The sequence below is a fragment of the Leptodactylus fuscus genome, chromosome 2 (genome assembly GCF_031893055.1).
Source record: "Leptodactylus fuscus isolate aLepFus1 chromosome 2, aLepFus1.hap2, whole genome shotgun sequence".
In the NCBI taxonomy this organism is placed as follows: domain Eukaryota; kingdom Metazoa; phylum Chordata; class Amphibia; order Anura; family Leptodactylidae; genus Leptodactylus; species Leptodactylus fuscus.
In genome coordinates, this window is record NC_134266.1 from 248,454,316 (window position 1) to 248,473,286 (window position 18,971).

At 43.5% G+C, this 18,971-nt stretch overlaps 1 protein-coding gene across 1 annotated transcript in view; it reads left to right on the forward strand.

The window, feature by feature from the left end:
- The first annotated feature begins 780 nt into the window (after window positions 1-780).
- PDS5B (PDS5 cohesin associated factor B) overlaps window positions 781-18,971 on the forward strand; it is a 60,626-nt gene continuing 42,435 nt past the window's right edge. The window contains exons 1-2 of the mRNA XM_075265994.1: window positions 781-962; window positions 18,538-18,667. Of these exons, the coding sequence (XP_075122095.1) occupies window positions 18,560-18,667 (108 nt within the window). The 5' untranslated portion in view covers window positions 781-962; window positions 18,538-18,559. The remainder of the gene's footprint in view (window positions 963-18,537; window positions 18,668-18,971) is intronic.

Here is an 18,971-nt window from a genome sequence, read left to right on the forward strand (position 1 = left end):
GTTTATGGGGTCCACGTGTTTTCTCAGGTATCCACTTTTCTATGCGTATAGGTCTCCGTTTGGGGGGGTCCCCAAGTGGACTCCCTGAATGGAATCTCCCAAATTCAGATGTGAACTGGGCCTAAGGTTAACTGCAGGTTACTTGAATGGGTAATCCTGGTCTACACGGGGACTTTGGCCACGAATCCCACCATGTGACCACAAGATAGCCGTGTCGCCCTTTGATTCCTTTATTCAAGTTAGGAAATAGAGTCACATTGTGAGCCCTGATGGTGCAAAAATCACAACTTCTAATCGCAAATATGATGAACATTGCTCCACTTTTCTGCACCGGTCGCAGCACTTTCTAGATCGCGACTGTCGCAATGATGGGACGGCGTGGGAGTCGCAGCCAAAGTCGCCATGTGGCCCCTTGTCCAAATGTGAACACTGTGCAGACTGCATGTGGCTGAGGAAGGTTGCAGTAGTCTTACACTAGACCACACTGTAGCCATCTTGACACAAACATATGAACTTTACTATGATGGCAGCAATAAGCTTATCATGCATTACAGCCATGATTCCCTGGTTTCTGTTCGGTTTGCACATAATAAGCTACAGTTCACACTGTCAGGGTGCAGGCGGTACAGTCCATGCAGCCCCCCATTATCCATCACACGACCCTCAGCCCGGAGCGCCGGCACTTCTGTCCCTCACAGCCCGTGACGTCACGTAGAGGCGGGGCGGAGCACGTCCCCGTTGTGCCGCTTGGTGGCGCTGCTCCCCTGTGAAGTGCCTCTAGCCGCGCTCTTCCCATCGCCACCGCCGCCGCCGCTTCCATTGGAGCCGCCAGAGACAAATTGGCGCCATTTTGAAGCTCTGGGACCGTAACCACGGTGAGGGTGACACGAACGGTGGAGAGAACGGAGAGGAGTCGGTGGGGGTCTCTGAACGGCGACGCTGAGGGCTGCAGGCGAGTGAAGGTGAGAAGCGGCGGGCGGGCTGTGGTGTGCAGCGGCCTCTGGTGTGAGGATGGTCGGGAATCCGGGGCTGACGAGCAGAGCGGCCCCGGTTATGTGACAGAGGGCTCTGCAGTGGGGGCAGGGACGGCGGGGTGGGGGGCTCCTGTATTCTGTGTGTGAGGGGTGCAGGGCATCTAATATACAGGCGGCCATCTAGTCAGATAGAGGGGGTGAGCATGGCTCTGTATACCTACATGTATATAGTGTCCCTGGAGGGAGCTCATCTGTATACTCGTGTGTTGTATATACTGACTATGGAGCTATGCCTTGTGAATGACTGTGTATATGTGTATACCGTCACTGTAGGTATGTTGTGTATATACTAGCTATGCCTTGTGAATGACTGTATATATGTGTATACTGTCATGTGTATGATTGTTTATGTGTATACCGTCTCTAGGTATGTTGTGTATATACTAGCTATGTCTTGTGAATGACTGTATATATGTGTATACTATTTCTGCAGGTATGACTTTATATATACTGTATGTATACCATCTCTATAGGTATGCCATGTCTATGCCTATATATGTGCTGTATACATGTGAGTACTGTATGTGTATACTGTATGTGTATACCTGTACTCCTATCTATGTACTGTATATATGAGCATACAGTGTGCTGTGTATACTGTCTTTGAAGGTAAGTTGTGTACTATATATTTCTGTATGTACAGTCCCTGTAGGTATGTTGTATGTAAGTCTGTGTACTGTACATTATATATTTGTTTAGCATGTGTGTACTGTCCCTGCCCTGTCAAGGTATGTAATGTGTGTATTGTATGTATATGTTGTCTCTGTAGGTATGTTTGATGTACTTGTGTATTATATATATATATAGAGAGAGAGAGAGAGAGAGAGAGAGAGAGAGAGAGCGCGAGCGCACATGGGTATAGTGATGTGTATACTGTCCCTGTAGGTAGGTCGCCCCTGCCCCCCATTCTTCTGGCACCCTCATAACCCTTTCTCATTAGTAGTGGAGGTGTGTGGGGTCCATGAGGCACACACATATCACGTCCCATCACATCTTTCTTCCCTTGTTATGATGTAGTATTTATATTTAGGCTTTGATGGATGTTACAATGTGTTATCATGTGATGACTTATAATGCAGATCATTGTGTGTACAGTATGTGATTCACATCATATATGTTCCCTATAGAAAGATAAGTGACTTGTCATCTTGCACGGGCATTATCTTTGCCTATGGAAAGCTTAAAGGAATTCTCCATTAGGAGACAAATGTTGCTCATTCCAACTAGTTTATGTACTGGTTTTATTTTCTGACTGTGCTTGTTTCTCCATTTAACTCTACCTATCTAATGCAGCCTCTCGTTTAGCCAACCCAATAGTCGTCCTGTCCTGTCCGGGGACCATCTTCCACTGAAGTGTATAGGATAGAAGCACCGGGTCTATAGAATAGTGAATGACTACCAAGGTCTCCACAGGCAATAGAGGCTAGTTATAGTCACTGGCTACAGCTTGTGGAGCTAGATAATGTCCTAACCTGTTTCATGAGTTGCAGAGCAGACAAACGCTTTGCAAAAAATAGTTCTGTAGCAATGAAGGAAAACCTCTTACCTGTATAAGTTGTCGTATTAGAGACAAGACCTTTTACAATGCACGTGCCAAGCTGATCGCTGCAGGTCCCGATCTTGGTGCCTCTGGCGTACAGCGGATTTACTGGCAAGCGGCCAATGCAGGGTAAGGGTAGGGTTACTTGCCAGTCATATATAGAGTGGGGTTCCTCGCTAGGGGACCCTTCCCATTCTCATGCTCTTGTCATTTTAACACACGTTTTCTGGGATTAGTATAGGTCATTATTATTATTTAAAAAAATAATAAATAAATTTTAAAAAATGAAATATTCCTTTAGGTGCTCTTTGAAGGTACCGTATATACTCGAGTATAAGCCGAGTTTTTTAGCACAGTTTTTGTGCTGTAAAAGTCCGCCTCAGCTTATACTGGAGTTATTAGGGCAATATTATAGCTACGGACCCGGCATGCAGACACTGGGGTGGGTGCCGGGCCCGCAGGAGCGTGGCGATTCTGTTCATTTCAAACTAGAGAAGTACTTACGGTACTTCTGCTATCAGGCCCGGAACGCAGACCCCGCCCCCCCCACTGCTCTATCACACGTGGGGTGACGTGGCCACGTAAGCTCAGGCCTGCACCCGGCGTGTGTCTGCGTTCCGGGCATGCTAGCAGAAGTACCGTAAGTTCTTCTGCAGTTTGAAATGAACAGCATCACCACGCTCCTGCGGGCCCGGCACCCGCCCTGGTGTCTGTATGCCGGGTCTGTAGCTATAGTGGCGCCGCTCTGCTCCAGAGCAGTTGCAATGGCTACCAGGCACCTCTGCTGTAACTCTTGCAGCGGTAATGCCGGAGCTCATGTTGTCTGTTAGTTATTCCATGGGAAGCATTTATCCTCTAGCTATAGAATAGAGGCTAAATTGCTGATCAGTGGAGGTCTGACTGCTGAGTCCCCCGCTGATCCAGAGACCAGGGGGTAAGCGGTAGTCTGTTGGGACCAGGTCTGTGGAGGAATCAGTGGTTTGGCATAACCCATTTTGTGACGGCAGCTGAACCCCTGGTGGGTACCGGCCCGCCTCTGCTGCTGTTCACTTCATTCATAGTGTACTTCAGCTATTTTGGTTGCTCCTATAAAGTGAATGTGGGCAGGGGTGCGCCTTGGTCCGGCTGTCTACAGTGTGACTACAGTTTCAACAGGGGCAATTACTTACTGTTCTCCAGATTGGTGGAGGTCTTAGTGGTCAGACCCACAATCATCACTAATTTATTCTCCATCCCTTTTAAGAGAAGATAATCCTTTATTAGTCCCACTGTGGGGAAATTGTACATAGTGGTTTTGCTGCAGATATTTTTTTGCTTACTTGTATAGCGCCATGGTATTCGGCAGCTCTTTACAGATAGTGTCAGTACCTTTGGAGTGTGACAGGAAACCAGAGAAACCCCCTGCAAACATGGTCCTGGATCTAAACCCAGAACTCCAGCGCTGCGAGGATATATAACACTAAGCACTGAGCCGCCATCTTCTCATTCATATGATCGAGTCCAGGAAAGTCTATGCACATGCTGCAGAAATATACATAGTATTGTATCGACACTCAGTGTAAAATAGATTTAAGTGCACGGAGAGGAATCCACCGCTCATACTACATGAGACGTAGGACCCAGAGAGGAATCCACCGCTCATACTACATGAGACGTAGGTGCCCAGAGAGGAATCCACTGCTCATACTACATGAGACGTAGGTGCCCGGAGAGGAATCCACCGCTCATACTACATGAGACGTAGGGGCCCAGAGAGGAATCCACTGCTCATACTACATGAGACGTGGGGCCCGGAGAGGAATCCACCGCTCATACTACATGAGACGTAGGGGCCCGGAGAGGAATCCACCGCTCATACTACATGAGACGTAGGGGCCCGGAGAGGAATCCACCGCTCATACTACATGAGACGTAGGTGCCCGAAGAGGAATCCACCACTCATACTACATGAGACGTAGGACCCGGAGAGGAATCCACCGCTCATACTACATGAGACGTAGGCTCCCGGAGAGGAATCCACCGCTCATACTACTTGAGAATAAATTCCAATTTTCCTGTTGCGCCCGTAGGTTTTCGCGCAGTGCTGTCCTGCTGTGACCCACTTCATGGGGTCTTAGTCTAAATGGCTTGAATAGGGAATTTATTCAATGCTAGTAACCTGTCCTGAATGGTCTGACTTTACTATAGGGGAAAGGCGGGAGGAGGCAGAGCAACCCAGGGCCAGGTACGGGATTCATTCGTGTGATCCAAGGTTGGAACTACTCTGGCACTCTTAAAATACCCAGAGCCAACAAGCTGAGACCCTGGACAACCCCTTCAAGGAAGCCAGTACCTGTAGATTTTGGGTATTAGTTGCCATGTTTCCTACAGGATGAGTAGATACTAAAACTTCTAGGGTGGGTCAATAAACACCTATAAGATCTTATAGACATCACATACGCTACTTCCTTGACCAATGTTAACAAGGGTGTTGGTAAGAGTTCTGGTGTACATGCCTGTCGGCTAGCTACAGTGGGGCAAAAAATTTAGTCAGTCACCAATAGTGCAAGTTCCACCACTTAAAAAGATGAGAGGCGTCTGTAATTTACATCATAGGTAGACCTCAACTATGAGAGACAAAATGAGAAAACAAATCCAGAAAATCACATTGTCTGATTTTGTAAGAATTTATTTGCAAATTATGGTGGAAAATAAGTATTTGGTCAGTAACAAAATTTCATCTCAATACTTTATCTATCCTTTGTTGGCAATGAAAGAGGTCAAACGTTTTCTGTAAGTCTTCACAAGGTTGGCACACACTAGGGGCCACACGGTGACTCAGTGGTTAGCACTGCAGCGCTGGAGTCCTGGTGTTCAAATCCCGCCAAGGGCAAAAAACCATCTGCAAAGAGTTTGTATGTTCTCCCCGTGTTTGCATGGATATCCATCCCATATTCCCAAAAAAAAAGACATACTGATAGGGAGAAAAAAAAAAAAAAGTACATTGTGAGCTCTGTGTGGGGCTCACAATCTACAGAAAAAAAAAAAAGAAGGTTGGCACACACTGTTGTTGGTATGTTGGCCCATTCCTCCATGCAGATCTCCTCTAGAGCAGTGATGTTTTGGGGCTGTCTCTTGGCAACACGGACTTTCAACTCCCTCCAAAGGTTTTCTATAGGGTTGAGATCTGGAGACTGGCTAGGCCACTCCAGGACCTTGAAATGCTTCTTACAAAGCCACTCCTTCGTTGCCCTGGCGGTGTGCTTTGGATCATTGTCATGTTGAAAGACCCAGCCACGTTTCATCTTCAATGCCCTTGCTGATGGAAGGAGGTTTGCCCTCAAAATCTCACGATACATGGCCCCATTCATTCTTTCATGTACCCGGATCAGTCGTCCTGGCCCCTTTGCAGAGAAACAGCCCCAAAGCATGATGTTTCCACCCCCATGCTTTACAGTAGGTATGGTGTTTGATGGATGCAACTCAGTATTCTTTTTCCTCCAAACACGAAAAGTTGTGTTTCTACCAAACAGTTCCAGTTTGGTTTCATCAGACCATAGGACATTCTCCCAATACTCTTCTGGATCATCCAAATGCTCTCTAGCAAACTTCAGATGGGCCCGGACATGTACTGGCTTAAGCAGTGGGACACGTCTGGCACTGCAGGATCTGAGTCCCTGGCGGCGTAGTGTGTTACTGATGGTAGGCTTTGTTACATTGGTCCCAGCTCTCTGCAGTTCATTCACTAGGTCCCCTCGCGTGGTTCTGGGATTTTTGCTCACCGTTCTTGTGATCATTTTGACCCCACGGGGTGAGATTTTGCGTGGAGCCCCAGAGCGAGGGAGATTATCAGTGGTCTTGTATGTCTTCCATTTTCTAATTATTGCTCCCACAGTTGATTTCTTCAATCCAAGCTGGTTGCCTATTGCAGATTCAGTCTTCCCAGCCTGGTGCAGGGCTACAATTTTGTTTCTGGTGTCCTTTGACAGCTCTTTGGTCTTCACCATAGTGGAGTTTGGAGTCTGACTGTTTGAGGGTGTGCACAGGTGCACAAGTTTAAACAGGTGCCATTACTACAGGTAATGAGTGGAGGAAAGAGGAGACTCTTAAAGAAGAAGTTAGGGGTCGTTCACACTACCGTCAGTGTCCGCTCAAAATCTGTCACGGACACTAGGAGCGGACAGTAGCTGTGTCCGTGACACCTGTCATTCATCTCAATGGGCATCGGGTGTGTTCTTTTGCACTCCGTGCCCGTCCTTCCCTGTCCGCAAGTGAAGATGTCCGACTTCTCAAGCGGACAGAAGAACCCTGCAGGGTTTTTCTGTCCGCTTGAGAAGTCGGACATCTTCACTTGCGGACAGGGAAGGACGGGCACGGAGTGCAAAAGAACACACCCGATGCCCATTGAGATGAATGACAGGTGTCACGGACACAGCTAGTGTCCGCTCCTAGTGTCCGTGACAGATTTTGAGCGGACACTACATGTCGGACACCGACGGTAGTGTGAACGCTCCCTTACAGGTCTGTGAGAGCCAGAAATCTTGATTGCTTGTAGGTGACCAAATACTTATTTTCCACCATAATTTGCAAATAAATTCTTACAAAATCAGACAATGTGATTTTCTGGATTTGTTTTCTCATTTTGTCTCTCATAGTTGAGGTCTACCTATGATGTAAATTACAGACGCCTCTCATCTTTTTAAGTAGTGAAACTTGCACTATTGGTGACTGACTAAATACTTTTTTGCCCCACTGTATGTTATATCTGTGCCTGACATTACCCCCTTGCGGTCAGAGATGGGTAGCAGTGCAAATGTTCTGAGCATTAAAGGATGGAAGACATGTTGAAGTCGTACATGCTAGATCTTTGCATCCCCTACAGCAGATGTCGGGTTGCCTTCTTGCATGGTATAGCAATGCTGACGTTATCTTTGCCAGCTTAGGCATGTGCGGTCCCTGATGGCCCTGAGTAGCGTTGTGGTTGTGGCTTGTGCACGCTGTCACATTCCTTAGCGCCAGAAATGACCTCCCCTCCTCCATGGGGTGATAAATGACACAATCTTACGAGGTGGTGTCCTTTGGAGACTGCATGTGTATGACAGTGTCCTCTCCTTCACAAGGGGATGTTGTGTTTGTGGATATAAGCTATAGGGGGCCTTTCTTAGGCAAGGTCTAATCCCTTTGTAGATGGACGGCTTGTGTAGGGGTCTATAACGCATTGTTTTGTCAATGGCTTGTTGGGGTTAATGTATTCCCGGCAGTAGTGACCTCTGGTATCTGCGGCCGCTCACCAATACCTTGTTCATTATAACATTTACTTGGTCTGGTGCTGTGAAAAAGGAAGACATTTGGGGAATAGCAGAGCGGGGTCGTTGTTGGCAAACTCACAATCAAATGAGCATTTTACCTCGGGTTATGGTTACTAAATGATTATTTTAGGACATTCCTCTTTATTCCTGCCACAACCTCTATTTAAATGCTATGCCAATGAATTTTGGTTATTAACCTATCGGCAATCCTTACTGGACAGCGTACACTTGGTGACCTACCCATTAACGGGGTGGCATGGAGGTAAAATAACTGGAATAATCCATGTGAGCGAGTTCACTGCCATTAACTGAGTTGACATTTGGTTGTGTTTTGACTAATGCCCCAGGACAAAGCGAGCTATAGATACATTCTATCATTGTTGGACTTGACCCAATTTTGTCCAATTCTCTGTTTAGTCCTTTTTGTGACTTGTCCTGCCATGAAGACCAGTCCAATTCCTAATGATTGGGGAGTCTATGTAGGCATAAAAGATGGACATGACCTATCTATAGTGATCGCTGAGTAAAATCAAAATGTAAACCCCACCGTTGTCTTCCTCCAAGTGCAGTACGATCTCTAAGGCCCCTTGTATCCAGTTACAGGAGACTCTTTATCTTTATTTTGGGTTGCCTTTTTTTTACCCAAAGTAACATATTGTTCTTAGGTCCAGTTCACATCTGCACACGGATTTCCATTTAGGGGATCCGCTTGGGGACCCCGAATGGAAGCCTAAACTGCATAGAAAAGTGGTTACCTAAGGAAACCCATAGACTATAATGGGGTCCGTGTGGTTGCTGTTTGGTTTCCGCCTGAAAAGGGTGGAAAATGGGGAGAGGCGAACAGAATGCCCATACGGATACCGGGTGCAGATGTGAACCGAGTCTTAGAGGGCATTTCCAGACTCTATTTTAACAACAACAAAAAAAATAATGTACCTACTGTCATACTCCATTCAGGCAATGTGTCTGATGTTCCATCTGGTCGGGGTCGGGAAGTGCTGAGACTTAGGTGACTGCTGTAGCCAATGACTGGTCGCAGTAGTTACATTTTGTGTATCTGTACTGTAAGGGTATGTTCACATTGAGTTTTTTGTGGGCTGATTTTGAGGCAGAGTCCACCTAAAAAAAACAAAAAAAAAAACACCTCCCATTCATTTCAATTGGAGTCAGTAGTAGGTGATTTTTTTTTTTTTTTTTTTTTTTCTCCAGCTAGAATGAAAAAAAAAAAAAAAAAAAAAAGCGACATGACCTATTTTCGGCTAAAGGCCTACGTTGCGAAAATGCAGCTTTTTTTGCACATTTTGCTGTGTTTTTTTTTTTTTGAGCCAAAGCCAGAAGTAGATTGAGCAGAAGAGAGAAGTATAAGATCTTCCTATATATTCCCCATTTCTTTTGTACCCATTCTTGGCTTTGGCGCAAAAAACTGCAACAAAATCTGCATTTCTGCAGTGTGGGGCCTCAGCCTTCAGGTGGATTCTGCTTTGAAAAACCCATTGAACTTAATGGGAGGCGGAAAAAAGCGATAGTTTTGTCACGATTTTTGTTGTGTTTTTTTTCTTTTTGTTGCAAAAACCATATCAGAAACGGCAAGCGGTTTTTTAAGGGAATTTTCCAGGTCCATTTAGTAATCTCCTTCACTAAAAGTTCAGCCTCCTGAATTACAGATGGGACCTTCTTTAAATTCATTGATTATCTTTAATTAGACCATGTGAATGGTTTGTTGGACGGATAGGATATGCCGCCATGTTGCCGGAGATATCGGTCCTGTTTAGTTTTCTGATATCTCTCTACTGTCAGAAGGGCAGGCCATGACAAGGAGATGTAAGGAAGGCCCTTCTGACAGTGGAGAGATACCCAGCTCTGGCACCAGGGTGTATACCAGCAAACCTGACTGTCTCGCACTATATAACTCTGCTAATGTCTTTAACAGGATTTTTCTGTCCTAAAAAAACTTTTTTTTTTTTTCTCCCTTCAGACATTTGTAAAGGGGTTTTCTTTGTTAAAAACTTTGACCTCTCCTAAAGATAGACCTTTAGCGCCAGATTGGTGAAGGTCTGACACCTTGTAGCCTCTGTGTCAGCTACTGAGAGTGACTGATGTCAGAGAATGGAGCAGGAAGCAGACAGCGCTATTCTCTGTGTAGTGGCCAGATCAGGTAGTGCGGATCGGCTCCTATTCACTTGAACGGGAGCCAAACTGCAGCTCCTCAGTTCAGCCACTACACATAGAATAGCACTGTCTACATCTTGTCCATTCTCTGTGCATCAGGATGGGGTGCTGGATGTCAGACCTCACTAGTCTGATATTGATGACCTATCCTTAGGTTAATAAAAAATTTTTAGCCTGGAAAACCATGCAAGTGTGAGTGCTATTACTTGCCCTAACAACAACAACAACAGGGACACAGTTTATTAATATATTAGTCTGAAATAATAATGTAAATAGTACTCAAAATGTAATAATGGTATAACATGCATTAAATTGTGCAAACCTACATGATATGGTAGTGTAATTTTGGTGAAGTAGATACAGACACAGTCTGCGCATTGGTCCTGCCGTGCTATTGCAGCTCTGCTCCCAATGACATGAATGTAAGTTGAAGAGTAGTACTGAGCGTCTGCTTTAGGCCTGGTGCGCTGTGTATACCTAGTGACCCTGTCAATTTCATATTGAGCAAAACAAGAACTATGCTTTTTAGAGATTCATTCCAAAAAAGAACCTTATATATTTTCATATACCGTAGATTCATTTATATTGTACAGTCCAATGCATACAAATTGTTCTGAATGGAACAGAGGAATAAAACTAATAAAATACCTTACAAAACATTTTCAGGGGTCTATATGAGAGGTGTAATACTAAAGAAGATGCAGCTTTAATGGGGTTCTGGTAATAAAGGTTTAGACCGGGGTGAGGGATCTCACCAGCTCTGACTATGAAGTGACTGAACAGGAGCAGTAATACCCCAGACCTATATTTCAAGGGTCTTCTGACCTTACACCGCTCCCTTCCTGGATGGATCAGTTCTCGTATATTTTCGGCCGATGAAAGGAAATCTAGGCTCTGTGCTAATACGACTATTAGTTCAGCGTTGCTTTGCTGAGATTACTATAGCCTGCAGCCATGTACTTAATAAGGGAGGAGTCCCATTAGTAAATAGTGTGGATGGTGCTGAGTGACTATGGAGAGTCTGCTATTGTTTTATCCTCCTGTGCTGAAGACTCTTTACAGAGTGTAATCCATTACTATGGCCGTGTAGCAGTGTGAGATTTCAGTGTTTTTATGTAATGTTGATGTGCTATATAAAAGACGGTTTCTGCTAGCAGATACGTATAATTCATCGACCATGACCAGAATCAAAATGGTATCAGTATCTGATAATACATATTATCAAATGTGACTTGGACTTGCTTACATAATGCCAGTAATTCAATGTGGCAAGGCGGGACGGATCCAAAAATATTATATATGTCGGCCTGAAATGATCATTTTTTGCACTATGAGCTAAGAGGTAAGCAGCAAAGTCCTGGCGGCTGCAAAGATCTCATTTCTATAATGACAAAAACTGCAGCAATGGAGGCCGCAATTCACAATGGGAAAACACCTTTTGTTTGAGGTGACCCTAACCTATTTGTTGGATTGGGGGGATTTTTTTGGAATTGGACTCCCTTTAATATCTAATATGCTATATAGTTTACCACACAATGGTATCTACATAATGACTGAACTGTATCACGGCATGTATAGTAGTATAATGGTAACCTTCCTTTCTTCAAGACACAAAATAGGACCTTGAGCACTCCGCTGTGTGCACGTTCTGTTAGAGTTTACCTGCTGCGGAGATTTTTGTGAAATCTCATTGTATGGCCTACCACATATACTGCCTGTGTGCTAGTTATGTTTTCCACCGCTGGCACACTGACCCACTGATCCATTTCTCTGCCCTTGTACATTCAGCAGTGTATGGGGCCATGAATCCAGGGGAGCATTCAGGACAGATTTTATTCCTGCCCGTTTTGTCTCCTGAGCTCATTGAGATCAATGAATGTAGCCGTGGAGGCGCACATCACCCATGTGTCATTCAATCACGTCCTGGCTACATGCACATGGTTATTGGTCGCAGACTGTTTTGTCACTTTTTGTTCTGTGATAGTTTTGTCTTCCACTCTTTAGCTGACCTCTGTATCTCCTTGGTCATAGGCCACTAATGCTGTATAGTTTGATCCTGCAGTCTACAACATATCTATGTCTTTTCTAAAACGTATGTTAAAGGGGTTTTCCAGGCAAAAAATGTTTTTGTTTTTAAAAATGGACGCATGTCTATTAATGGGTTAATAAATGCACCCATATATCTTTAGCTGTGTTGTGAGTGATTTCTGGGTGTCTCTGGGAGCTCCTGGCATCTTCTGCATTTGTTTACTTGGTGACGCTTCCTTTCACCTCACTCCCCCGTCTTCCTCTCTCCCATACACCCCCTCCCTCTTTAGCTGTCCCGCCCAATACTAGCACTTCCCAACTGACTTTCCCCACCCCATCATACTTGCCTCTCTTCCTTCCAGTCTTCCTCCTGCGGAATGGCTCCTCCCTCTTTTCTGATTCTGCCAGCACATGTGCTGTAATCGGAGCGCTACTCTGTGCTCTGCAGCTGACAATCTACCTCTACTGCACAGGGGCGGGAGCTGCTCCTAGGCCTCTTCAGTACAGGTAGATTGTCGGCTACAGATCAGCATCGGGACTTTTGTCTGTGCCAGCAGTCAGATAAGAGGGAGGAGTCATTCCACAGGAGGAAGAGAGGCAAGTATGATGGGGAGGGAGTAGTTCTGTTTCTGGAATTGGTGAATGTCACTGGGGCAGTCACATGACCGCCCCAGGGATATGGGTAAATTGAATTATGTGGTCTAGAAAGTAGGAGGGAGCAGGGTGTTTACATTAGGGTAGGAATTAGCTTTTATCCCGGACAACCCCTTTAAGCAAAAATAGACGGGCATACTGTTGTCTATTATATGTGCTGTGAATCTTGAAACTTGCAGCCTGCCCATTGTTCAAAGATTAGAATTTTAATAGCCTTTTTTTGTTTTGGATTTGCTAAAGAAAGAGATTCTGGTGGAAGCCTGCCCATTGTACATGAGGAATCTTTACCCTGGCACTTCCTCTTCATTCCTCCTCCCTCACCATAGACTTCTGTAGACCTGTATAAACTGAGTCTTGAGATGTATATAGTAAGGATTTTCAGAGTGTAGTCATTTGAGCAGAAAAACAACCTGATAATAGCAGAAATGGTTATTTCTGTCTGATATATTAGAGTTTCTTACAGTCGCCTGTACTGTTCATTTATACAAAGTTTGTTGAAATGGCAGCGCCTTTGCCTTTTTAAGTCTTGAAAATCCTGTTTAGAGCTTTGAATGACATTCTTAGTCCACAGACTTCAATAGCATTACAAATCTGTGAAGATCTTACAAATGCATTGATGTCCAAAAGAAATCTGTATTAGCAGCCGGCTTGTAAGGAAAAGTGTAGAACGGTATCTTAGCCAAGTTATCAGCTATTCCGGGGAACACATCTAAAGACTCCCTCGCTGTATTCCCTGACACAGTTAATGCCTGGTACAGGATGTGACCCACATTTACTGTACATTGTTGTCTTACCAGATACTTTTGTGCCACCACTTTTGTAAGATTGCACTGAAGTATTGAATATTGTTATATGCTAATTCCCCAGAGAAGCATGGAGAAGTTTTCTGGGCTAAAAATTTTGATGATCTGTACCAGATTGATGATGGTCTGATACTCTAGTTGATGTGCAACTTTTTAATCTGTTAACCAATTTAGCCTCACCCCATGCACGCTCTCTTTTAAGGAAAGTGGCAATCGGCCCTGCCAAATTTTATATTTTATACCATAAATTTGTCAAAATTTTGCAAGAAATGCACACCAACTAGGAGCTAGTTATTTTAAATTATATTACACAATTATTTAATACTTGGTTGTATAGGTTTTTTTTCCCTATAGATTTGCTCTTTATATTTTTTTTTTTGGGGGGGGGGGGGATTCCTTCTCCAGTGTGTGCGTTTTTTTTTGTTTTTTTTTTGTTTTTTTTTAATGTTACTGAATTAGGATTTAGAAAGCAGTTTGAGTTCTGTGTGCAGAGGTTCCGGTGTACTACTTTAAAAAGAGCTATCAGGTTAAATTATACATCACAAGCAATAAACAGGGGAGAGCATGGCGAAGCTGCATCACATAGGTTCTGCTCACAAAACTTGCATAGACTATGAGAGTCAGGAGAGCTTTATAGGAAAAGGGCACAAGTTCTAAGTCACTGGTCAGTACTTGACTTCTCCGAGGTAGGATCAAGCAAGTGCGGTGTACTAAGACTCTGCCTCTCGTCTGTCTATGAAGGACTAGAGACTTAATGGGAAATGTAAGCTGCATGGTTGTATATGAGGTTGTTAGACAAGTCGGGATGTTAGACGGCACATGCACCACTGGAATAAGCATATATAATGGCATTATTCTTTAGTATTGACCTATATAGGCACAAAAACCTGTATATAACATAGGACCATAGAAGATTGATGTCAGAAATGACCTCATGGTCCGTCTAGACTGCCCTTAAAATGGTATTTTCGTAGGAAAGATGTTTGGTTACTAGTTTTTATTATTTCTGAAATGTCACGATGACTTTCCGCATCTATGACTTCTGTATCTGTGACTTAAAAAATTGTGTAGAAAATAAACCAACCCTATACCTGACAGCCTGCTGAGCTAAAGAGAGAGATATTCCTTGTAATGGAAAGCAGGTAGGGAGTCTTGTAAGGTTTGTGTAGGAAATGGTCGACTTTCAGCATCAAATAATTGAGCATTTTACTTTAAGCCATCACTACACCCCGCTACTTTACACTGTTCCCATAGTGCTGTAGATGATGGCAGAATAAAACCATGCCCTGTACAGCACTGAACATTACATAGCGCACCACTTGAATGGGACTGAGCTGTGAATAGCTCATGGGATTAATGAATGTGATGTCACTGGCATTGTGAAGCAGAAGCTTTCTACTGAAAGGATAAGAAAAAAAAAAGTTTACCCAGACAAAAAAACTGGCAGACATTTTGGCTTAGATCCAATACGTATGTCCCCCATGGACTTTATTCAGGCAATTACAGCTGTTGTAGTGCCCGGACATAGTGTGAATAGCGCCTCAGTCTGTAAGATCTTGTGTGATACAGAGAGGACTAGGACAAGTTCTTTAATGTCAGTGTTTCAGCTGGAGGCTCCTTGCTCTGTGCAGCAGCAATGGGATTTGTTATTTTCTCCCCGCTCTGTTGGCAGAATACCTAAGTATTTTATGGCACCTGTGGAAGCAGCAGAACATTTAGGCACATTACCGCTGCATTTCTCAGTTTACTATGGCATTATGGAGCATGCCATAATGTTCATGTTCTTAATTTCTGCATTATTCTGTGTGACATTGTGGGCATATGTAGCACAGTCAGACCCCGTAAAAGCCTACAGCTGACGTATTACAGCGCCTTGTAGCTCAGAGGTTGTAAGAGCTGTAATAACTTCACTGGGGGGGGGGGGGGGGTATTTTTTGCAATATTGCTTTGTTCCTAAACAAAATCCCTTTCCAGCATTTTATTTGCCTATAGGTTGCAATGTAGACTATTAAATAATAATGTGCTGTGAGTCTTTTCTATGAGTAGAAAGAGATGAACCAGAACCAGTGACACAAATCTTCTGTCCCCCAGCTACACTGCGGAGACGTAATGAGGGGGATTCACTATTCCTTCTATGTCATAAAACTGGTGTAGACAGGAATAGCTGTGGCCACAGCCGACTGTTAATTGAAAAATAATGGAAACTGAATGTCAGCGCTGACTAACAAACGGCATTTTGTGCTTTTTGGTTATTTGGGTTTGGTTATTACAGTATTTGGAAAGTTCTACCAGTGGATGACCATACTGCAGAATATTGTAATTAGGAGACCAGGAAGGGAGCAATGTGAAGGGGTCATGTGAAAATACACTGTAAGCTCTGCACACAGCAAGGGAAACTTCAACGCTACAGCTAATCATTGTATAGACTAGCTTATTATATCGCTGTACTGCTAATTCATTAGTTAAGGAAAAATGGTGGAACATGATGTCTGAGAGAAGCATGGAGGGATTTGATCGGTAGTTTTATATTGTAGGAATACAGCTGAGCTGGACTTAAAACACATTACAATGCTAGACTATTGCTTTTGGCTTGCTACTTTAGTTCCCCATCACCACCACCTTTATTGGTATAAAGAGCTGTGTGCTTGCTTTATTGATTTCTCAGAACTTTGAGCGACTTCACCTGAGTTGGTGGACTGATCGCTGGTTGTTCCTGTACTGTCTATCAGGTATCTATATTTATCACTCTATAATGTAGTTATAGAAGTGGTTTCTCTTGTATTTAGTAACTTGACTTACATTCATGTATTTGGTCATATTCTATCCATACACTGCTTCAGACTCTGTTGTGCTGGTCCTTGTGGTTCTGTTCTGGATTTTTCTCCTCCCGGTGTCTGTGATGTGTTTGTAGGTGTCCGCCTGAGTTAGTTTTATTGCTAAGACAGATCCTTCTCTATCTGGTTTAACTATTGCCCCTATAGATTGACTGACTGGCATTAGGGACCAGGTTTTCTCCTATTTATTTTTCGTATTTCTTTATAGATTTATTGGTCCTTTTGAAGGGAATCTGTCCACAGACCCCAGCATATCAACCAAGCCCTTTCGATAGGTTAGGGCCACCTCAATCAAATGGTGTTATCCCTTTGTGAATCGCTGTCTCCAAATAGGACCTGTCACCAGCTCAATGAACAACGTATACACTACATAGGTGCTATTACATGTGCTGTTTTTACACGTGTTAATGCATGTTCTGCCTTTTGTACCCCAATGTAAATCATTCACACTGATCAAAAATGCAAAACAAGTACGTGGTGTCAAGAAATGCAAGTGCAAATGTGAGTAAAAATGCAGATATGTAATAGCATCCTATGGAGGAAACAATTGGTCCCCAGATATTAATCCTTGCATTTGGATGTTTGTGTCCCCTTGCCCCCCTGTGGATAAAATCCAGCCCCTCACCATGCAGTTGTCTTCTCAAACCTCTGTAAAGGAATGGGTCATAGCCTTGTCATAGGAGTCATTGCTATAACCGGACAGTTCATGAAATGTCTCTTATTCTAGATATTGCACCATCACCAGTGAGCAGTATTATTACATAGTGGAGGCGTCTAGGAACCCTACAATCTTTTGTGTGCTTTATTTTCTTCACTACTGTAAGAAAAGTTTTTTTTACAAGACAAAAATCTGCCAGACCTTTTGGCTTAGAGCTGTATGCTTGACCCTGTGGACCATGCCTGCGTCTGATTCAATTAATAGTATAGTAGATTTGTTTGGGCAAATTATTCTCAGCCCACATTAGTATCTGCCCACTTTCATAAAAAATTGTAAGTGAGACACAGAAAAAGGAAAGTGTGTGTGTGTGTGGGGGGATAAAGGCCAAGGGCCAAAGATGCACAATCTCTATTCCCATGAAGTGATCAGGTTAATAATAAGAGGGTCTGTCTCGTGTTCTGACGTATCTGTTTTTGTAAAATAACATGAAATAACAATCATGTAGTATCTTTTCTTTGTAACACTGCATCGTGCCCATTCCTCAGTTATTCCTCCTAGAAATTTATAACAAAATTTACAACTGCGTATGACCATTTGGGACAGCGGTCCTATGCACTCTGCAGTCAGTGCTGTCTAGAGAAGGGGACTAAATAATAAAAGTAAGTGTGCACACACAGATGCCCACAATGGCGCCTTCGAAATCTTCAGTACAAACCCTCGGTGGGGTATTGGTGATAGCCTAGGAGGTAACTAAAATGTTCCTTGTGGTGGGTTTCGTAAGCTACAGCTTGCCCCAGGACCTCTTGTCTGAAGGTCAGTGATAAAAGTACATATATACCTAGGGATAAAAAGGGTAGGCGGTTTAACTGAGCGCTGCGGTACCCAGATGGAATATGCAGAAATTTCAATGAGTAGGACAGTTGTGGTTCCAATATCGTTTATTCCAGTAAAAAGGCAATGTGTTTCGACACTGTGTGTCTTCATCAGGCCAATTGAGTAATGACCGAGACTAGCATATATATAAATAAATGCCTGAATATATAAAAAGAAGCATAAACCTAAAATCCAGTAGTCAAATAAATCAATTGGTATAAAACAAATATAACATACAAAATGTGGTAGCCATATACTGGTGTGGCATAAAATGTCTACAGAATTTAATAAATGGGGGACTTGTGCATAATAAGTCATGTGAGCTGGTAATACATGAAGGTTAGAGTACAGCTACCAGCTGCGATTCTGTGGATACATATGAGAAGACAAGCAGTGATACATCAGATTGGAGCGGTACCATCCATCTGTCAATTCATTCATTTCTATAAGGAAGAAGAGGAATTCTTTCCCGGGATACAAGTTGTTAGGTCTATAGATGTTACATTTAGCTGAGCCTTCTTACATGATAAAATAACTTTACGTCTTGTGGTAATATAATTTCTGACAGATGTGAATAAAATGTGACTCTGCATCAGTTACCCCTAGGTATGTTGTACATTATTAAATTATAATTTACTTATTTTTTTTCTCCTTAGGATAACCGCACCCTGTGCCACCATGGCTCATTCGAAAACGAAGGGAAACGATGGGAAGATCACGTATCCACCAGGGGTCAAAGAGATCTCTGACAAAATATCAAAAGAGGAAATGGTTAGACGACTCAAGGTAAGGTTTTGTATATTTTTGCGAAGGACTATTGTCCATTTTATTTATTTATTTGTAACACTCTTACTCTAGGCTCCTACTTGTGTTCATGTGTCTGTTCTTCGGTTCTGCTTACAGAGCGGTTACCCACGGACCCCCTAGACTATAATGGGGGCATTCGGGGTTCTGCCCACTTTCCGTCCAAAGAATGTGGTGAGAAAAGTCTTGCTGGCATTTTTCAAGCAGAGTGGGGAACGAAATCCCCAAGCGTTCACCGAGCGAAAATGTGAACCCCACCGTGACCAGTTGCCAGTGAATATAACCA